This window comes from Hypanus sabinus, chromosome 13 (genome assembly GCF_030144855.1).
Source record: "Hypanus sabinus isolate sHypSab1 chromosome 13, sHypSab1.hap1, whole genome shotgun sequence".
Lineage (NCBI taxonomy): Eukaryota > Metazoa > Chordata > Chondrichthyes > Myliobatiformes > Dasyatidae > Hypanus > Hypanus sabinus.
Window position 1 is genome coordinate 6,139,034 of NC_082718.1, and position 23,816 is coordinate 6,162,849.

Below are 23,816 nucleotides of genomic sequence, written 5' to 3' on the forward strand. Positions count from 1 at the left end.
ATTGGCATGATGGATAAGTCTATTAACTTTATCTCCTGGAATACTAATGGTTTAAATCATCCGATTAAATGTAAAAAAATATTTAAAGTATTCCATAGACTAAATGCTAATATTATTTTTGCACAGGAGACCCATATTAGGAGGGAGGATAATCAATGCTTTTTTAGGTTCTGGAAAGGTCAACAATTTCACTCGAATTGTACCGCCAAAATTAGGGGTGTGTCTATTTTTATAGACCCCTCAATTTCATTTGCACATCATGAAATTATTTCTGATCCACAGGGCAGATTTTTGTTGATAACTGGTTCACTTTTTAATCGAAAAGTGGTTCTAGTTAATATTTATGCTCCAAACTTTGACTGCCCTGAATTTTTTAAACGTTTTTTTTACTTCCTTTCCTAATCTAAATGAATATATGTTGATAATGGGTGGAGATTTCAATTGTTGTTTGAATGGATAGATCTAAACCTATTCGAATTCTTCCAAATAGATCAGCCTTACTTATTAATTCTTTTATGGTTGATTCGGGAATTACTGAAATATGGCGGTTTTTGAACCCTAAAGATAAAGAATTTTCATTTTTTTTCACATGTATATCACAGTTATTCTAGAATTGATTATTTCCTTATTGATCATCATTTATTAACAGATGTTATTGATTGTAAATATGATTCTATTGCTATTTCGGATCATGCACCTTTGAAGTTATCTATCAAGATTTCGGACTTTTCTAATAATACTAGATCTTGGAGACTTAACGCTACTTTGCTTCAAGATCCAGAATTCATCACCTACATAAAACAGCAAATTGACTTGTTTTTCTCAACAAACTATACAGAAGAGATTGACAGAGGAATACTTTGGGACTCTTTTAAGGCTTTTATCCGTGGACAAATTATCTCATATTCCGTCGGTAAAAGAAAACAAAGATATTTAGATATTGCTTTATTAGTGGATAAAATTAAAGAAATTGATAAGATTTATTCCGTGACTCCTACCAAAGAACTTTATAAGAAGAGAGTTGAGCTACAAATGGAGCATAGCTTATTATTATCTTCTTCAATTGAAAATCAATTAATTAGGACCAGGGCTCAATTTTATATCCATAGTGATCGAACTGGCAAATTGTTAGCTAACCAATTAAAAGCTATCTCGACTAAGCGACAAATTATTAAAATTTGTAAACAAGACGGCAATCTGACTACTGATCATAAAGAAATCATAACACTTTTCAAGATTTTTATAAATCTTTATATCAATCAGAATTTGATGGCGATCTGTCCATGATGGATAACTTTTTTAACAATTTGAATATTCCCAAACAGACAGATGTAGATCGTAGCTTGTTTGATGCTCCTATCTCTTTGGCCAAAATAGGAGAGGCCATCTCATCAATGAATTCAGGGAAAGCTCCTGGTCCTGATGGTTATATTATAGAATTTTTAAAAACTTTTTCTTCTTTGCTTTCCCCATGGTTATGTGAAATTTTTAATGATGCATTTGTTAAGAGATTACCTCAGTCTTTTTATGAAGCTACTATCTCTCTAATTCTTAAAAAAGATAAGGATCCCACTTTATGTGCATCTTATCGCCCTATATCACTATTAAATGTAGACTCTAAGATTCTTACAAAAATTTTAGCTATTAGGTTAGAAAAGGTACTATCACAGATTATTTCAGAAGACCAAACTGGTTTTATTAGGAATCGGTATTCCTTTTTTAATATTAGAAAATTGATTAATATAATTTATACTTCATCATCCACAATTCCAGAATGTGTTATTTCACTAGATGCTGAAAAAGCTTTTGATAGAGTTGAATGGGTATACTTATTTAACACTTTGAGATATTTTAATTTTAGTCCTTATTTTATATCATGGATCAAACTAATATATCATAAACCTTTTGCTTTTGTTCTTACAAATAATTACAGATCTTTTTTTCAATTATCTCGTGGTACGAGACAAGGTTGTCCCTTAAGTCCTTTATTGTTTAATATTGCATTAGAACCTTTGGCCATTGCTATTCGTGAATCTCCTAATATTTTTGGTATTACCCGTAATGAGAAATTATACAAGTTATCACTTTATGCTGATGACTTGTTGTTATATATTTCTGATCCTGACAGGTCTATTCCCGCTATTTTATCCTTGTTGGCTCAATTTGGTAGTTTTTCTGGTTATAAACTAAACTTGGATAAGAGTGATTTATTCCCTTTAAACGCGCAAACTTTATTGAATGAAAGGATACCATTTAAAGTTGTTGATAATAACTTTATCTATTTAGGTATAAAAATTACCAAGAAATATAAAGATTTATTTACATTGAATTTTTTACCTATGCTTCATCAAATTCAACAACTTACTACAAGATGGTCTCCCTTATCCTTATCATTAGTTGGTCGGATTAATGCTATTAAAATGATGATTCTACCGAAATTTTTATATTTATTTCAAGCTTTACCAATTTTTATTCCTAAATCTTTTTTTGATAACATTGACTCAAAAATTTCTTCATTTGAGTGGCAAAATAAAAATCCTAGGTTAAGTAAAAGGCAATTACAAAAATCTAAAAAAGATGGTGGTTTAGCTCTACCAAACCTTAGATTTTACTATTGGGCGAATAATATTCGTAACTTAATTTATTGGAAATCAGATTTGGATTCACCATTGTGCCCACAGTGGGTAAATTTAGAATGCAGTGAGGCACAGGGATATTCTCTATTCTCCGTTCTGGGTTCTTCTCTTTCTGCCGATTTAGTTAAATTCAATAAACAGATATCCAACCCTGTTGTCAAACATACATTACGAATTTGGTTTCAATTTCGTAAATTTTTTACTCTGAAAAACTTTGTTCTTGATAGCCCTATTTTACTTAATTTTTTTTTCAAACCTTCTTTGACAGATCAAGCTTTTAGCATATGGAAAAGGAAAGGTATAAAATGCTTTCGTGATCTCTTCTTTGAAGGTAGTCTTTTGACCAACTTTCCAACAAATTTGAGTTACCTAAATCTAACTTTTTTAGATATCTACAAATCAGAAATTTTTTACATAAAATTCTACCATCCTCCCCCAATTCAACTTCAATGGACTTTTTAGGTATGATTTTTACCTTAAATCCCTATCAGAAGGGATTAGTGGCTTTTATTTATAATATGATTATGAAGATACAACCAGAAATATCAGGTAGAATTAAACAAGAATGGGAAAAAGAACTTCAATATAATATATCAATAGAAAAATGGGAAAAAATTTTACAAATGGTTAATTCTTCTTCTATATGTGCTAAACATGCTTTAATACAATTTAAAATTGTACATAGAGCTCATATGTCTAAAGATAAGCTTGCTCGATTCTATTCTCATATTAACCCTCAATGTGACAGATGTCATTCAGATGTGGCTTCATTGACCCACATGTTTTGGTCATGTCCCACTTTACATAACTATTGGAAGGTCATATTTGCTACCATTTCCTCAATTTGGAATATCGATTTACAACCTCATTTTATTACTGCAATTTTTGGTATACTAAATGAGGATGGTAATCAGTTTTCCCCTTCAATTAGACGAATGATTGCTTTTGTAACATTAATGGCCAGAAGGTCTATATTGCAAAATTGGAAAGAAGTAAATCCTCCTACCACATTTCAGTGGCTCTCTCAAACTATTTCTTATCTGAGCTTGGAAAAAATTAGAAGCACTATTTTTGCCTCATCAGTTAAATTTGAAGAAACTTGGGGACCGTTCATTCGACATTATCATATGAATTAATTTGACCTCTCCCAGACCTTCTCTCTGTCTATTCTTGTTCTTGTATGGAGTTCCGGAGTTTTTGGCACTATCATATACAAATAAACTGTTATTATTGCCCATGTTAGTTTTTAATATTTTTTTTCTCAATATATATTTTTTGCTTGTATTTTTACAATTTTTCCTTTTTCTTTTGACGATTATTCTTATTTTTTTCATATAATTATTATAGGCTTGATTGATAATGTACTATGTTTTTCTGTTGATATTTTAAAAGGATATTGTTATCCTATTATTAATTCAATTTCAAGTCTTATGCATTTATAACCTATTCATTATTATGTTATGTTTTTTTTATATATATGAAATTCAATAAAAAGATTGAAAAAGAAAGAAAGGGGTTGGTGTTGGGACCCCTGCTTCTTACTATGTATGTCAATGATTTGGACTGATGATACAAAGATAGGTGGAGGAGCAGGTAGTGTTGAGGAAACAGCCTACAGAGAGGCTTAGATAGTTTAGGGGAATAGGCAAAAAAGTGGCAATTGAAATACAAAGTTGGAAAGTGTATGGTCATGCACTGAAGAAATAAATGGGCAGACTGTTATTTGGATGGAGAGAGTATTCAAAATGCAAAGGGACTTGGGAATCCTTGTGCAAGATACCCGAAAAATTAAATGTCCAGCTTAAGTTGGTGGTGAAGAAGGTAAATGCAATGTTGGCATTCATTTCTAGAGGCATAGAGTATAAGAGCAGGGATGTGATGTTAAGGCTGTGTAAGGCACTTGTGAACCACACTTGGAGTAGTGTGTGCAGTTTTGGGCTCCTTATTTTAGAAAGGATATACTGACATTGAAGAGGGTTCAGAGAAGATTCACAAGAATGATTCCAGGAATTAAAGGGTTACCATATGAGGAATGTCTGGCAACTCTTGGGCTGTATCCCCTGGAGTTCAGGAGAATGGGGGGGGGGGGAATATCATAGAAATATTCCGAATGTTAAAAGGCCTGAACAGATTAGATATGGCAAAGTTATTTCCTATGGTAGGGGATTCTAGGACAAGAAGGCATGACTTCAGGATTGAAGAATGTCCATTTAGAACAGAGATGCAGAGAAATGACTTTAATCAGAGGGTGGTAAATCTGTGGAATTTGTTGCCAGGAGTGGCTGTAGAGGCCAAGCCGTTGGGTGCTTTTAAGGCAGAGATAGGTTCTTGATTAGTCAGGGAATCAAAGGGTATGGGGAGAAGGCAAGGGAGTGGGGATGATTGGAAGAATTGGATCAGCCGTGATTGAATGGTGGAGCAGACTCATTGGGCTGAATGGCCTATATATCTTATGGTCTCGTGGACAAAATAAATATTTTGAGTATGAAACTGCAGGATGAGAAGTCAATTTAACCCAGGCAAAAATGCGGTGTCCAATTTTATCAGAAGATTGGAAATATATAAGTAAAACATTGGGAGAAGAATGTTCTCACAGTTTTCCTGCATGGAAAGTATAGGACTGTGGTTACTGAAGAAGGAATTTCAGAATCAGTTAAAGGGTTTGAATGAGCTGGAAATCTCAGACTGGGTAATTAACCAATTTTTTTGCAAGGTGAAAGAACAGGAAGAGAACTTTTCAGATGAAATAATCAAAATTCAGAATGATGAAGAAGCAAGCATGCTTTTCAAAAATATTGGCTTTTGTTCTATGTGTCTACACTGTCATACAAAGTGTCCTGGTCTTTGGAGAAGAGCCAAACTGGTCTTCCTTGCAATTCCAATCTGCTATCTTCTTGAAAGTCCTCAGTGCAGTGGACCACATACTTAAAAAGAACAGAAACCATTTGGACATTGTTATGTGTGGGGACTTGAGGCTTTTGCTGTCACAATTTGAACCAGATATTTCAACTCTTGCTAAAAACCTCAAGGATCATGTTGATATCGAAGCTGCTGTACAGTACATAGGTACTGTGTAAGCTAGGTTTAAAGCCAAATAAAAATTTAAAGCAGTCATTTTTTCTCATGTTAGCATATGGTTGATAGTGTTTTGCACTATGGAAAGTATAGTGTGCCTAAGAGGGCATTGGCAAGTATGAAAGTGTTGAGCTAAAAAAAACCCATTGGGGAACTCTGAGTTAGAGGCTTTTCAAAAATTAATTAATTCTCATTTAGTTCGGTTATCACCAAATAGCATGTTGTTGAAATTCTTTTAAATTGTTCTTTAATCTGTTGAAAACAAAACAACAGCAGTTCCACACATTCCAGTAATTCTCTAGCTATATTCAATAATAATTGTTTGTAATTACCTGGACAGTGTCAGGCTGGTTTGTGAGGAAAAATCTTAGCCATATCTGTGTTTACCTGGTGTCTGTTTGAATTTCCTGGTATTAGTTACAGATTAGAGATCAGTAACAAGACTTGTGTGTTTCTTTTTCTTGAATAACTCCAGTTAAATTTAAAATTGAGAATTGCATCATTCCTTGCTTTTCAGAGGTATGGCACAACCTGAACTAACTATAAGCTGGATACAGTATCAATCACATGGAAGTGGTCCCTGAGTTGTTGGGCCCAGGGCCACAGAGCAGGAAACTGTAAGCCTGAGTTTGCTGTAATGGTTCTGGCAAAGTTACTTATTGAAAGAGTAATATAGTGGGCAAAATTGCACTTCAAATTGAGGCCACATTCAAATCACTGGTGTAATGAGGCAAAGTATATTTCTAATTAATTGAAATAATTGAGTAATTTAATATCAATTTAATTTTCTTTCCATTACACTCTTCAAAAATAGACTTTGTAATATAGTAAAGCCTGTACAAGAACAATTTCTTTCTCTTGTCCTAATTTTGAGCATTTAGCCCTATTGTATAAAATGTTTCCTTGGCATGCCACTCACTCCTCGTTCTTTCTTAGGAAATGTCTATTCCAGTTTAACAACTTCTAATGCCAGCATCAAGCTGGATGAGGTGCTGGATTCTGCAGATCTTATGTTAACTTTGTGAGTAGTGAATAGTAAGTTTTTCTCAACTTCACCCCATTACCTTTCCAGCATGACTTGCCTTTTCTTGACCTTAAAAAAACACTGATGACTATTTGCTTGTCATTCGTAAAGCAAAACTACCTGATGCACAAAATGGATTATCTGTGGCATGTGGAAAATCAATAGTTCCTTCATTGGTGAAAACTACTACCGGTAAATGTATTTCATGGGTCCTAGAGATCTTACTTGCTGGAAAATAACTCTAGAAAAACCTCATTTGTTTGAACTGATCAAGAAGTTAAATTACCAGTCTCTCTCAACTTGCTAGAGTTGGATGCCCTCAAATTAGGTTTTCATTTAATGCAAGATTTTCTGCCACACGTAAAGGACTAAATTGACCTCACTCCAGCTTGTATGGTGGATTGTGATGCCTGGTGTTCAATTTGGATTTTGTCATTATTGCCACTAGTTATGAAGATACTAAGCTACTCAGCCCATTGAATCTGCTCTACTATTTTATCATGGCTGATTTATAACTCTTTCAACCCCATTCTCCGTCTTCAGCCCCAACGGGTCAGGGTGCATCTGTAACCATATAACAATCACAGCACGGAAACAGGCCATCTCGGCCCTCCTAGTCCGTGCTGAACTCTTAATCTCACCTAGTCCCACCTACCCGCATTCAGCCCATAACCCTCCACTCCTTTCCTGTCTATATACCTATGAAGTTACTAGATGGTAATTGCCCAAACTGAGCAATTTCTGTAAAATAACAGGTATTTTATCCAAACTTATTACTTTGTTGCTTCCCTTGAACATAGCCACCCTTCTCTATATCCATCCTATTTTACTGTATGTCTTAGTGGATTAAATCACATTAATGGAAGGACAAGCAAACCTATCTTTTCATGAGTATTGGCTCTTTGTTACCATCTTGGTCCATTATTTTCTAAAATAATACAATAATACATATTCATCTACTCTCTCTAAATATTTCTTCATTTCCTCTCTATCTCTAAATCAACTCCATTGTAAACTCTATCATCATGACTACCCACCCCCCATCCAATGCACTCATGCGCATAGACACAAAAACTGTTTTTCCCTCTTCCTGCCTTCCAGAATCTCCAACCTCATTGACCCTGGTTCTTCTGAGAAGTCAAATTCCCAGTCAGTTAGTTAACATCTTTCTAAGTTAAATGTGCACCGGAGTTTGTTAAAGTGGATGGGGTGATGCTATGTGAGGAGCAAATAAAGTTTGGAATGGCAGGAGACCTGTGTGGAAGAGTTTTAAAGTGGGAAAGCTGTTGCACTGAGATAGTTCTGCTCTCTTGACATTGGAAATCCAGGCCCAGTTCTGTGAGTAGTTGTCACAAACAGGGGTCTTCCTTGGCTGCAGTGGATGATCATGACTTTATCTGTGCTTTGTCATGTCTTCACTTTCCTGAAACTTTGCAGAATTACTTTCCTGGCCATTGGATCTCACTGTTGATTTCATCTGCCTAGGCCACTGGAGATGAATTCACATGCGAAGGCATGTCCTTGTCTCACCAGGGTACGAGGCCAGCCAGCTATCTTCATCTGGTTTAGCTCACCTGTTGGGGTGTGGCTGCTGTCGCATGCAAACAGCTACTTGGAGCCAAAGGTGAGAGCTGAATCTCCTTGGAGATCCGACTGTGAGTGAACTATCCTAAAATGACACGGCAAGCCCATGAGGTGCTACCTTTCCCCGAACACCCCTGGGAGTAGTGTATTAGTCTGGTAGAATAAAGTTGGGATCAGAATCTGATTTATTCTGAACACTTGAAGCTGTTTTTAACAAAATGGTATGCCCTACAATATTCATTAAAAAGAACTGCAAATGGTGGAAGGCTGAAGTAGATATAAAAATGATGGAAATGCGCAATTTCTGTGGAAAGAAATCTGCTTCAGGCCAGTCAAGGAGTCTGGGACTTGATCGTAATTGTTTTTTTTCCTACAGATTGTGACTAACCTGCTGAGTGTTAATGGTATTTTCTGTTTGCCTTCTGCAGGGTTCGGACTATTTTGTTCAGTACTAGTATAATTCATTGCATTTCTACTTGTTATTTTAAAAAATATATAATTCAGTTAAGATCCTTTAGTGGATTAATTTGAAGTTGTTTGTTCGGTTTCTTGTGCTTTCCTTGACATTTTTTCAGTATTGAAAGCAAGCATGAAGTTACCATACTCGGTGGGCTGAATGAATTTGTAGTCAAGTTTTATGGACCACAAGGAAGTAAGTAGACTTGCAATTTATAACAAAGTCGTGCCAATGACTTGCACCTTACTGGGTGATGGGAGGGGTTGGACAGATAAATATACAACTTCTGAATAATACAATAGCATTATGCCTGAGGGCCTGGGTAACATTTGCTTTGTTAACTTGTACTACATGAAGAACTTGGTTAGACCCACATACTTATGTCTATACAATTAATATTCTCTCAGTCAAAATTTATCCAGTCTGAAGACGAATAGTACATCACTTCACCTGTGTGAAACTTGTACCTCTTTGTAGTGCCTCCTAATAGAATTTTTTTTTGGCTGTTATAGGAAGAGCTGCTCTTTACATCATTTACCATATTCTTACAAAACCACTTGGAAAAAGTGCAGTTTTTTGTCCTTGTCAAAAGTGATAATTTTTAAACTGAAACTTGTTCTACATTAGGTACTACATTAAGTCCCAATTTGCCTTGAATGTCTGCAACTGCACTCTTCAGCCTATTATATCAAATGAGATTGAGAGGTCTTGGGCATGAAGAATGTTCACTAGGCCAAGGTGATGGAGACTAGCGGCTGTGGAAATAAACTTTGGCTGAATGTCAGCATCTCCAGAAGGAGAAAATTAACATGAAAAATGTGCAGAAAGTCCATGAGTGCAGATGGCTATGTCTTGCATCCTTGCCATGACCATCATAAAAGTCATTATACTCTTAATATGTGAAACATGTCAGTTTTAAGTTTACACGAGTGAATCTGCAGATGCTGGAAATAAATAAAAACACAAAATGCTGGCAGAACTCAGCAGGCCAGACAGCATCTATTGGAGGAGGTAGTGACGACATTTCGGGCCGAAACCCTTCTTCACTCCTGATGAAGGGTTTCGGCCAAAAACGTCGTCACTGCCTCCTCCCATAGACACTGTCTGGCCTGCTGAGTTCTGCCAGCATTTTGTGTTTTTATCAGTTTTAAGTTTAACTTTTTTTATTCTGAAATGAATGATTAAACTAGTATTCACAATCAGTACTGTACAACTGAAGCAGAGACTTGCAATTACTTTATAAAATTTAATTTGAAGGGTTGAGGTGGATCATTAATTGTAGATCCAGCAACTGGTCTCCATGTCCATGATATTGAAAACTAAATGCTGTAACTTTGTGAACTCAAAGCTTAGGGTTAACCTTCAGTTCTCTTTTGATCTGGTTCGAAGTCACCTTTGACCATAGCAATTTGATTGATAAATCTGCCTACAAAGCATGATGTTGAGATTGCATGTTCGATATTGGAAAAAGAGTAAATAAAATTGCAGAGGACTTGCAAGAGTCTCTTTCTGTACTGTGTTAGAACCAACTTACCTGTGATCGGGGTAGTGTATGCTGACATGACCTTTCCTGATTTTCGGTTTAAATCTAATTTTGGAAATCTGATTAAATCTAATTGGATACGCTTTGAGATGGTCATACTGCATACAAGCAGGTCTTGCGGTTTTTGTGGCCATCAAGTGCTCGTCTGTCATAGTTATACCACTTGGAAGCAAGCCTTTTGGTTCAACTTGATGTGTTTTTCCACATTGGGCTATGTCGCTGCAAATCTTTTCCTATGCACGAGCCTTTAACCTCTACCTTCAACATTACATCAGCTTCTACCACTTCCTCTGGCAGCACGTTCCATAAGCCCTTTTCCTTCTGTGGGGAAGAAAACTTGCCCCTTGGATCCCATTTAAATCTTTCTCCTCTGCTTAAATTTACGCAGTCTGGTCTCCCCTTCCCCTCAAGGAAAGACTGACAATTAAACATCTTCTACTTTAGAGGTCATAGCTTTAAAATGAGAAGCAAAGAAAAACTTCTATTTAAGGCATTTTTTTTTAAAGAGAGTTACCTGGGGCGCACTGTCTGGGCATGTGGGGGGAGCACTTCCACTAGCTTCTCTTTCCATATTTGCAACACCCTGTGAGTGAAGTAGTTCCCCGTCATATTCCCCTTAAATACATATTTTGACTTTTACTCTAAACCTATCACCTCATTCCTATATTAGTATGGTGATCAGAACTGCAAACTATTGTAATATTAATCAGATTTCCAGAACTTGGCCTACAGCCTTTTGTCATAGGACATTTTGGTGCTCTTTGAAGTACATTTTGAGTACCTTGGGCAATGTGTTCCACATTCCAACCACACTAAAAAAAAAAATTCTTTCTTAAATTCCTTTCGAAATCTCCTATTCCATACTTTAAATCTCTGACCTCTAGTTCTACACAGTACTGCTGTGGGAATACTTGCTTTCTACCCTGTCTGTGCCCCTCATTTGAGCAACCTTGCTGGCACAGCAGTCCTGGGGCCAAGCAGAATGAAGTGCAGCACAAGTGCAGAATGAGCCATGCCTGTGACGCTCAGCTGGAAACCTCTGACAGACGGCAAACTCATGCCTCCAGAAATGCCATCTGTTAAAACACAGGAGTTTTAGTAAACGTTTTGTGTACCTAACATTCAGGCAATGAAATAACTGATTTCTTTAGTTTTATTATAAATAGCCTCAGTTTTTTTAAAATGTCAAACACAATTTTAAAGTGGACTCGACATTTTCACAACTATAATGTTACCATTCAAATGATTCTGTTGGCCCACTTGCCAGGTCGAGAGCAAAGTCTGTAATGTAAAAGTGAAGAAGGTTTCTGCTATTCAGACAGAATTCATCTAGAAAATCTGCAGAGCTCTACCAAGTTTGAGGCTATTGCATTTGTGCAGGAGTTTGGATGCTGTGATGTTCTTTCCAGGACATCAGAGAAATGTCTTTAATTATTGGCTTTACCTTTTTTTAATACCCAAATAATTAACTGTTTAATGTTATTGTCCTACTGCCTGAACAAATTGTATTTTCATATGTTATTACAAAATGTTTCTTTTGAAATTCATTGGTTACTGGGAGCATAAATAGTTTAGTATGCAGCCAACACATTGTATCCTTAAACCTTACATGGCTTCAGCACATCATGCGTCACTCTGTCATTGGGTTAAATGCTGGAAGGCTTGATGTTCAATACTGAGCCTGTCTCTGGTAACAAATGAGTTTGTTATTACAGACATCCTAAGCCACCTTCACACAAGCCAGAAAATACACAAATCACTGCATAGTAACAATTTCTTTACATTATTGAATTGTACAACAGCACTGAAGACTAGCAGAAAACAACAATATAAGAGTGGGAAGAGGAGCCAACATGCATACATCAGACTTGTATATTTAATGATATGATGGGAGCTCGTTAGTGGTGTATCAGGCATTCCTAATTCTTGTCTTATGTTTCTAATATTATAGTGCCATCCTGACTAAAATAACAGAAGATTCATTATGTAGAAATTTTCTGACTAGCTTGATGACACCAATATGAGATTTGTAACTTGTTCTTGAGTAAGAAACAATGTTTTTGAACTTGCTTTCCTTTTTGATATCAAGGCAATTTAATTGTTTATCTTGGACTATTTGTTGTTGATACGAGTACATAATTCTAATCGCCACTCTACAGGAAGGATGTGGCTGCATGGAGAGTGTGCAGAAGAGGCTCTCCAGGATGTTGCTAAGAATGAAGCTGGAGTTGGAAGAGATTGGATAGGCTATTTTATTCTCATCAGATTATAGAAGGGAGGGTAAGTTGCTGATGGCACAAAGATTGGGGATATTGTGGATAGTCTGCAGGGTTGTCAGGCTACGGTGGGACATCGATTGGATGCGGAACTGGGCTGAGAAATGGCAGATGGACCAACCCAGTAAATATGAAGTGGTTCATCTTGGTAGGTCAAATTTGAAGGCACCATATAATATAAATGGTAAGACTCTTGGCAGTGTGGAGAATCTGAGAGAGCTCAGGGACCGTGTCGATAGGACACTCAAAGCTGCTGCATTGGTTGACAGTGTCATTAAGAAGGTGTATGGTGTGTTGGCATTCATCAACTGTGGGCTTGAGTTCAAGAACCATGAGGTAATGTTACAGCTATATAACACCTTGGTCAGACCCCACTTCGAGTACTGTGTTCAGTTCTGGTCACCTCATTACAGGAAGGATTTTGCTACTATAGAGAGAGTACAAAGGAGGTTTACAAGGATGTTGCCTGGATTGGAGGGCATGCCTTATGAGAATAGGTTGAGTAAACGGCTTTTTCTCCTTGGAGCGAAGGAGGATGAGGGCTAGCTTGATAGAGATGTATAAGATGATGAGGTGCATTGATCATGTGGATACCCAGAGACTTCTTCCTAGGGCTGAAATGGCTAACACAAAGGGGCATAGTTTTAAGCTGCTTAGAAATGGGAACCAAGGGGATGTCAGGGATAAGTTTTTTCCACACAGAGTGGTTGGTGCGAGGAATGCACAGCCAGTGACAGTGGTGGAAGCAGATACAAAAGGGTCTTTTAAGAACATCTGAGTTAGGTACATGGAGCTTAGAAAAATAGAGGGCTATGCGCTAAAGAAATTCTAGGCAGTCTCTAGAGTAGGTTACATGGTCAGCACAACATTGTGGGCTGAAGGGCCTGTAATGTGCTGTAAATTTCTGTGTTCTGTGTTGGGGCATTGAGGTTGACTAAGAATTTAAGGGACGTAGGTAGGATGGTCAGAATTTTTTTTTCTAGGACAGAGTCTAAAACTTGAGGCACAGGGTTAAGGTTGGAAAGGAAAAATTGAAGGGAGTTCTGAAGAACAAGTAGTTTAGAAGATAGTTTATCTGATTAATGGTATGCCCTGTGTGCTTACATGTTACATCAAAATCATTCTTTTTAAAAGCTTGAGTTCTTAAAGAAAGTCTCAAGTTATTTCTTAAGAGCAGAGATCAGTATTTATCTCTTTTCTCAGAGTATTTTGGCCAAGGATACTCTGACCTCATGTTTGTCTGAGTGCATACCAGATCAGGATTGAAATAGTCTGCTCAATTTTCACCTGGCAATTACACCATCTTGCTGTTCTGAACAGTAAGGTTGAAAGAGTTTGCTTTCTTTAGGCAAATCAAAAGTAAAGCCATCATGAACCCTACAAAACCTTTAGGCTGCACTGTGGGAGTAGGCCAAAGCTGCTTCCACAACATCTCCAAATCCTGTAACCATCACCACCTGAAACATCTAAGAACTCCCTACCTCCCATCATTGAACATGTCACTGTATTTGCAGCAGTTTAAGGTGGTGCGCTTTTACCTGCTTGAGGATAATTAAGAAACAAGTTATCTTTTTTACTCATTCTTAAGATGCCAATAATTACTTGCTCATTTTTTGCCATTATAGAAGTAGTTTATTGTAGAGGCAGAGAATTATACTGATCTTTGCTAAATAGAACTTTGAGCACTGTACTCCACCCTGCATACCTATTTTCCTTTTATTTCTCTCTCAGTTTGATAGTTGGAAAGTTCTAAGTGTTTTCTGTTTGATTGGATAAAGGGCAGATGGAAGCAGGTGAGGCTTCCTAGCTTTGTTACTTTGTTCCACTCTGTCACCTGTTTCCACCTGCCTATTACCCAAATACTTAACCTACTGGGTCTGCTGTCATCTATCTTTGCCCCCCCCCCCCCACCCCCATCCACACCAAGACTAGCTCCATCTCCCCTTTGAGTATCTGGCAGCTTCTTGAGACTACACTTATCACCTTGCAGCCCCTGTCTCTATCTCCAGCTCCACCCACCCCTTCTCTTCTAATCTGTTTGTACCTATTATGAACCTGCCATAGTTACTCAGTCCCACCCCTCATTCTTCCCAACAAAGCTGCATCTGTCCATCCACACCTCTTCAAACTGCTGTTTCCCATCTACATTCTACCTCGATGCAAGATTTTGTCCGTCCCTCTGCCTCAATAGTCTACTTGACCTGTTGAGTTCCTCCAACAATTTGTGCTTTGCTCTCATAACTGGCGTCCTCCATTCCAGCCAACATCCTGATGAATTGCTTCTCTGGTCTTCATTGCTACCACATCCTTGCTGTACTATGGCAACCAAAACTCTTCATGATTCTCTAAATGCCATCTAACCAATGTTTTGTCCTGTTACAATACAATGTCCCTCTCAGTGCCTGAGCTTATGAAGGCAAGCTTATCAGATGCCTTCACTGCTTGTAGCTTCAGTTTGTCAGCAGTAAAAATTCAGTGCACTTTGCTATAGAAACAGATAAGTATGTTGCACATTTCTGAAAGCAAAAAGGCTTTGCTAATTTCTGCAAGGCCTGTGTGAGTCTTTACACATTGGTTATGTAATAATATTGGTGTTGGCCCTATCTCCAAAGAAGTTATAGCAAGAGGTTTGTATTAAATCATATCCTATTTCTGATTCATTACAACTTCCCTCTTATTTCAGCCATTTCTGAAGTGTTTGATGGCACTTGTTGCCAAGTTCTTGAGATTTTTAGGAAGCTGCATCATTTTTGGTTTTACATTGAATGTGCTGCAAAGTATCTTGCAGTATGTAATGAAATTTCTCACTACTGCTGTCTCAATGGCTTTTCCTGATCCAGTATTTGTCTGCAACCCAGGTCTCTTTCTATGACAACATTTGCCTGTCACTCTACCCATTACTACATCAAATTTTAACAAGGCAATTTCTACTTGTTGGAGCAGCACTATTTGCTGGATGATATTGTTCCCTTTGTTCAGGATGTATATTGGAAGGCTGTTGAAACCATCACAACAGAACCTGCTTGCCCAACATCTACAGCACATGTTCACAAGTGTTTGCAGTGGAGTTGTGAGATAACCAACAGGGATCTAAATGCTGTCAATTTTGCTTTTTCCTCTCTCCCTACTATTAAATTAACACCACTGCTTTTCTTTTTGTAAAGTTAACCAAATGGGCTGAATGAATTCCAAGACTTTTATGGTGTTTATGGCTTGGCTGATATCTCTTTTAAATGTTAAATGGATAATGATGGGCTGGAATCAAAAGAATCCTGTAATTACCAAATTCTGGCTACTTACAGCATTTCAGCTGTATGTGAGCTTTATTAAAAATTTCTGCATTACCTGGTCATTGGTGTGATGGCTTTAAATTAAAGGGGATACTGGCAAAACCTATTTCAGTACCCAACAACAAGGGAAATCTGTTAATTTGTAATAGATCTTGTGTTGTAGCAATAGATCAAAATCTGCAAAGGGAATTTGGATTGAATATATTAAAACGGCATAATTTTTGCATGTTGATCCAAGCTGTTTGTTTCTAAGCATCTGTTTGTTCAGGGTTTATTGTGTATCAACTTGTCTGCAGTTAAATTACTTTCTTTTAATTTGTTTAGCTCCCTATGAAGGTGGTGTATGGAAAGTTAGAGTGGACCTACCAGACAAATATCCTTTCAAATCTCCTTCCATAGGTAAGGACTTAATGTCTTTTATGTCCAAGTGATTCAACCAAAGAACGCTGTATATAGAGAACCATAAAGGTTTCCTTGATTTTAAGATTTATCCAATGAACAAACCGTGTAATGTTGAAAAATTAAATCCTGTATGTAGAGCACTGCTTGAAGAATTTGTATGGATAAGCTGGTGAGATCAGGATGGGGATCAGATAGAATTAAGTAGCATGCTGGAACTTGTTCTTGAGGACTCTTTAGCGTTTGGAGCCAGTAGGTCCATTTATTAGAGTGTAACTGCAACTCTGAACTGTTCCTTGCAAAGTATTTCTGGCTTTATGGAGAAAAATGCTTGAGATAAAAGGACAGAGTCCTGCCACTTTTCCTTGGTCCTTTGAACACCTAGTATGCTTATGTGTTAAGGTGTACAGGTAGTCCCCAAGTTACGAACGTCCGACTTACGGGCAACTCGTACTTACGAACAGAGAAAGGAGAACACCGTCCACCATTTTAAGTCAGATCGCGACGCTGTCTGCCACTTTAAGTCATTGCCGTTGACACTGTGTTGAGTGTTTAACTTTGTATTTGGCTTAAATTTTTCATAGTAAGATTCACCCTGACCTCGCGCCCTCCCACCCCCCATTGTTCTGGTCAGCTGGTGGCGCAGTGAGATCAGCCCCGGGCTTGAGAACAGAGGTTTCTGAGTTCTATCCAGTGATAGACCGCTCCCGTGGAGGGTTGATGTCAGTCCAGTGACTCCAGTTCCATCTGTGTCGGACCGGGTTGATGTCGAGCTTGCAACTTGACCTCATAAAAAAAAAAGCATTGCCACCTCCAATTTAAATTCCCACGCAGAATATTGTGGAGGATCAAATACCCAAACCCAGCTCAGCCCCCACTTGTCCCATTTAGCCTGTCTCAGTGTGGTGGCCCTCAGGACCCAGCGAACCTCGGGAGCTGGCGTAGCTTGCGACCCACCGCCTGCAGTACTTCTGTTCCATTGACAGGAAGCGATCGTGATTGAAAATAAAGTGGAAATAATAAAGCGTTTGGAAAGAGGTGAAACATCATCGGTCATTGGAAAAGCGTTAGGCTACAGTCGGTCAATGATAGGAACAATTTTAAAGGATAATAATGGAGCATGTGAAAGGCCCTGCCCCGATGAAAGCAACAATTATTTCTAAGCAACGCAGTGATTTAATTATTGAAATACATACGTTTCTTAAGTGTTTTAAATGAATAGAAAGGTGAAATATATACTATGTAGCGATGTACTACATACAGAGCTAGAGACGACACGCAGTCGGTAAGTTGTTTCGAGACTAGTTTATTCAAACTTCATGGCACTGGCATTTAATCCCTAACGCCTGCCCTCTCCAGGCGGAAATGACGTCAGAGGTGCATTACCCAAAGTCTCCCCCCGCGCGCTGGCTATTTGTGAGCCGGTTCACCTGCGCAAAAAGCGGGTTGCCAGAACTATATAATAAGACAAAGGTTTGACTAATTGATACTAAATAATACCAGATGTACTTGTTCCAACTTACGTACAAATCCCACTTAAAGACGGACTCAGGAATGGAACTCGTCGGGGACTGCCTGTATTATGGTGCCTCAGTGTTCCTGTAATCAGTGCAAGAGGGAACATTTCTAATGCTGACCTGAAACAGTATATGTATCAGCAAGATCTTAGATGTATCTTTGTAGCAGTGTTAATTTGGAGAGGACTGCAATGAGTTCTTGCCTTTGTTTCTTAGGTTAATTGAGATTAATGTTGATTTTGGCATTGAAGATACCCTGCTGTGTATAAATTAGTTTTAATTCTGATGCATTTGGATTTGGAAGCACCCGGAATCCATCCATTTCACATTAATGATATTTGTTTTCAATTGTGATGTAGTAATTGGGCAAACAAGCTGTGCTCCTATGCCATCCTAAATCTTTTTTTATGATGCATGAAATAGTTTCAGATGTTAAGCAATCTTTCCTGTCAAAAACCTGGGTTTGAAATACAAGGAACTGTTGAGGCTGAAAAGAGTAAAACCTAGTTAATTGACACCAAGATGGTACCTTATACATTATACATATATAAATTAAAAAAACTGGGGGGGGGGGGCTACAAATGTATGAAATACCATCTTGGTGTCAATTAACTAGATTTTACTCTTTTTAGCCTATACCTATATACTACTACAACTCTCATGCTCTATTTGTCTGTTTGTGACCTCCAATTAGCGCAAACTGTGTATTACAGCGGCACTATTTTTGGCTAAATCAACTTAAAATGCACTAACTTACAGAATGCAGGCAAAGTTCAGGGTTATATATTCGTATAAAATTGCTCGCTCGCCAAAATCACCAGCCTCGCTTTCACCCGAGAGCCGATGTCAGCAATGATGGAAACCGCGATGCGACACCACAATGCATGCGCACAGCCAGCCTCAGAAGCGACTCACGATTCTCACAGCAGTGACACTAACCGGAGCAAAAGGGCAGGGCAGCTCTATTTCAAGCGGTCACATTCTGCTAATCACCATCAGCACGTGCAGGATTGGGACAGATCAAACTGCCACCCGTCCATAAGAGATAATTAAATTTTATTCTAATGATGAACTTGGAGACACCCATCAAACCCTTCGCTGCAGTCAAAGGACAGCAGTGACTATATCATGTCCATTTAGGGAGTGCCAACCACAGCATCAAGAATAATCAGCATCCTGGAGGCTTTGGTGTTACTGCTTCGTGTCTTCTATCCAGCATTAGGGTAAAAAAAATATGGTCAGCCTAATTATGACGTGTGGAAAGAGAAGGGGGACATTATGGGCAAGAGATGATGCCACACGTCGTCGGGAAGCGGCAAGGAGAGGGAGAGAACAAGGATTGGATGAGGCCAGGGCCGCACGACTCCAGGATCAAAGAGTCAGTATAAAAAAGATAAGAGAAGAAGAGACAGAGGAAGAGAGGCATGCACATCTCAAGAATGACAACCACTGGCATAGAAGGAAGAGAGAGGAAGAGACAAAGGAGCAGAGAAATGCACGTCTCCAAGATCAGAGACAAAGAATAAACAGCAGAAGAGGTGAAGAGACAATGAACGAAAGGGCTGCATGTCTCCAGAATGACAACAAGAGGCACAAGGGTGGCAGATCAACCAGAAATTATGCCATCAAAAAGTGTCCTTCGTTAAATGAGGAGGAGCTATATTTGCCTTGCTACATGTTATTCTTTAAATTTTCCTGATTGCTATTGGTATTGCTTTGGAAATTGAAGAAGAAAACCTCAGTTTATTAATATTCATTCTGGTCACATCAGACTACACTACCTTTCTCGCAACGGGTGCCCCAACAGGTCACCCTGTTGGGGGGAGTGTGTGTGTGTTTGCGTGTGTGCCTTTGCCTTTGACGTGCTCTGGAAGCCATGGTACTTGTATGGCTAGACCAGTTCACTTTCCTGTTAATGGTAACCCCCAGGATGTTGATAGTAGGAGATTCAGTGATGGTGATGCCACTGAATGTCAAGGGATGATGGTTCAAGCCTCTCTTGCTGGAGCTGGTCATCGCCTGGCACTTGCATGGCTCAAATGTTCTTTGCTGCTTATCAGCCCAAGTCTGGATATTGTCCAGGTACTGTTGCATTTAGGTATGAACCGCTTCACTATCTGAGGAGTCACGAATGGTGCAGTCATCTGTGAACATCCCCACTTCTGACTCCATGATGAAGGAAGGTCATTGTTGAAGCAGCTGAAGATGGTTGGTCCTAGGACATGTGTACTAAATTTTTAGTGCTGCTTGTTCTTTTCAATCACTGTCCTTGTATAAGACCCAAGTAGTTCACTTTTGACATTCGATGTGATTACGACAAAAACAAAACTCCTAGTCTTCCTTGACTTTTCAACAACATCAACTTCAAAAAGTTTCTTCAGTGTTTGATCACACTTTTCAAGTTCAGTTTGGAATGATCCTTTTTTAACCAGTGAATTACTAGCAATAGCAATCTTCCTGCAGCTATGCTGTGACCGATAGTGTCTCCAGAGAAATAGTTTCTGCATATATATTGGCACCCAAACATAAGCAGTTTCAAGTTCCTGGGTGTCAGCATCTTTGAAGATCTATCCTGGGCCCAACATATATTGCAATTAGAAAGATGGTGGCTCTATTTCAATAGGAGTCTGAGGAGAATTGGTATGTCAACAAAGACTTTAGCAAATTCCTACAGATATACCGCAGAGAGTATTCTAACTGCCTGGTATAGAGGGGCCACTGTGCAGGATTGGGAAAAAAACTGCAGAAGGTTGCAAACTCAGCTCCATCATGGGAATTAGCCTCCCTGCATTGAGGACACCTTCAAGCTGTCATTAAGGACCCCCCCCCCCCCCACCCCAACACCCAAGATATGCCTCTTCTTGCTACCATCAAGGAAGAGGTAAAGGAGGCTGAAAATACACACTCAATGTTTTAGGAAAAGCTTCCCCACAGCCATCAGATTTCTGAATGGACAATGAACCCATGTACACTACCTCCATATTTTTTTTGCTCTTTTTGCACTACTTAATCTAATTTATATATTTTTATTGTAATTTGTAGCTTTTATGTATTGCAATGTACTGCTGCTGCAAAACAACAAAACAACAAATTTCACAATGTATGACACCGATAGTAAATCTGATTATGATTTTGATGAGCATAAGCCAATTGCAGATTTTTCCCCCATTGTGAACACCCTGTGACTGGAAGGTTGAATGATCAAATGTAAGGAAGGGATCTGAAGATAGGGGATCCTAATTTTATCACTTGCAAAGGAATAATTGTTTTGGAGAGAAGAAAGAGGCAAAGCTTAATTAGAAGTTCACCTAGCAATGTTTCAATGGCTGGCATTCTCAACACTCAGGTAAAGGTAATTCATGTCCAGAAGTGTACAGACAAATTTCTGGAATGATGCATGAGGACTGAAAATGCATATGAATATTAAAGTGAGGATGAAATCTATTTTCGAAGGTGAGTGGTTGTGGGGTGGTGTTAAGAGATCTCATGTTTGGCCTTCATCTCATTTGACTGCTCCCTTGTCCCTAATTTGTTAGACATACCTCTCTGATATACAGTATTCAATGAAAAGAAACTTTTTCCAATTAAATAATGAAAAATGTAAGGACTATGGTTCTCACCAAGAACTTCTAAGCTGTATGTATTGACTTGATCTGACACCCTGGCAACAGTACATTGGAGAAGGAAGGTAAATTGGGGACTTTTTACAACCTTAGTATCATATTTGAACTTGGATTGGTCTCAGATTACTTATTCACACCACCATTAAAAATGCCCATTTATATTGTCTTAACGTTGTCCTGCTTCAGTCCATCTCCAAAACACTTCATCTCTACCTATATTATTCCTTAGTGCTTAAAAGCATGATAGGCTAACCTCCAAGTCCAGGTACTCTCCTTAAAAATGAGGTAGTTGAAAACTGTGCTGCAGTATCCTGATTTCTATTCATTCACTATCCCTATGTTGTTTTCACCTTCTATGTATTTCTTTTTGCTGGTATTGCAAAGATAAATTGGGAAAGCAAATTAAAGGGAGAATGCAAAAAGTTGTACAGGCGGCTAGTAGGTTGCATGTGAGGAAATGTAAACCTGTTTAATCTGGCAGGAAGGAAAGAAAAACTACCCTTTAAATGGTGAATAATATGTATCAGTATATGGAAGAATTTAAATGTGCTTGTTTCTAAAGTGTAGGAAGTTAACAGGCAGGTGAAACAAATTTTTGTCATCTTCAACATGGTATTTAGCCTTTATTGGGTTTAGATTAAAAAGTAAAGAAATATTAAAGCAAATAGTTTCTATATCCAAGGATAGGCTGAGGCTGGTATGGAGTAAATACACCAGACTGATTTAGGAGATAAGTGGTTACCCTAGGTGATTTGAGTAGAAATGTATAGAGAAGACAACTTGTACTGAAACTTGAGGTATTTAAAGGGTTTATCACAGTAGAGGCCGAGTAACTGGTTCCTATGGTTGCAGAACTTTAAAATGGAAATGAATGTTGCAATAACTTATCATTTGGATGTTTCTTTACTTGTTAAGATTAAGAAGCTTTGGGAGTTTCTCCTTCAATGGGCCTGCAAATGCTCACTTTTTGATAATGTTGAGGATGGATATTGATCAAAATTTTGAGGTATCAGTCGAAGGATGCAGGGGTTGAAATATAAAATAAAAGATATTGTAAAAGCCAGAATTTTTTAGTAATAAAGCAAGCATATTCAATTCCTTTTTCTTTTTGTGGTTAAGTCATGCCTTGATTTTAAAATTATTATTCTTGTTTTCAAATCCTGTAGTGCTTTGCCATTCTGTATCTTTGCAATCTCCCCCAGTCTTGTATTCCTGCAGGATATCTCTGAATATCCAGTTTGTCTCCTCTTCCCACCTTCCCTCACCCCCATTGCTTCTGAACATATTGCAACATTTATGGTTGTTCCTGCATTACTCAAGAATTCCCTCCATGAATCTTTCCCACTGAGCAAACTTAACTTTTCAAAGTCTGTCCTTAAAACTACTTGTGCAGTGTCTTGGTATCTAATTTGATTTAATACATAACAGTTTTCAAAGGTACATTTAAAATCAGAGAAATATATATACAATATACATCCTGAAATGCTTTCTCTTTGCAACCATCCATTAAAACAAAGGAATGTCTCAAATAATGAATGACAGTTAAATGCTAGAACCCCAAGCCCCCCCCCCAGCTTCCCCCTCCCAAGTGTAAGCAGCAGCAAAACAACAATCCTCTCCCCCACCAGCAAAAAAAACCCATTGGCACCCACCACTGAACTCTCAAGTGTGCAGCAAAACAACAGCAAAGACACAGACTTGCAGCACCCCAAAGACTACTCATTCACCCGGTATTCAAGATACCACAGGCTCTCTGTCTCTCTATAATAGGAGAGAAAGGTGTCTCCATTTTACAGCAAGAGGGGAGACATTACAAGCAACTCGCTGGTTTATGTTGTTAAAAGTCCATTGTGTCACTTTTTCTGAGCTTTGAGCCCAAAGATCTCTGGGCACACAGCTAGAGATCTTCCGACTTCCACGACATACCGATGTCCTGCTGGGACACTAACCTTCGATCATCCTGCCTTCAGAGCCACGAGATCTTGGACCCCTGAAGGCGAGCTGGGTTCTTAGGCTTCACCCTTGGCATGTTGAATAATGGCCAGTCATGAAATCCCGAGAGCAGGTCCCATTCCCACAAAAGAACCTAAGTCAGCGTGTATCTCCAGGTGAGGGTCTTCAAAAGAACCCTGAAAGGGAAAAATAGAGATATTAAAAATGGAAATAGAGCTGTTTCCGAAGATGCAAGCAAAGCAGTTGCTGTTGCTTTGTTGGTAAATAAGAGATGGAAAGGAGGTACATCTTGGGATGGTTTTGAAAGAGAAAGAGTTGCGTACCTGATGCCTCTGAGGGTGAAAAATAACATGTAGCCAGTGTGTTAAGAGTTTAAATGAATGACAGTAGTCTCTATTTATGTAGTGTTTTAAACAAAGTAAAATGGCAAAATATATTC

General features: G+C 38.3%; 1 protein-coding gene across 1 annotated transcript in view; it reads left to right on the top strand.

Annotated features, from left to right (window-relative positions):
* The window catches only part of ube2h (ubiquitin-conjugating enzyme E2H (UBC8 homolog, yeast)), a 111,313-nt gene that overhangs the window by 50,947 nt on the left and 36,550 nt on the right, over window positions 1-23,816 (top strand). Inside the window, exons 2-3 of the mRNA XM_059987048.1 lie at window positions 8,895-8,971; window positions 16,210-16,284. Of these exons, the coding sequence (XP_059843031.1) occupies window positions 8,895-8,971; window positions 16,210-16,284 (152 nt within the window). The remainder of the gene's footprint in view (window positions 1-8,894; window positions 8,972-16,209; window positions 16,285-23,816) is intronic.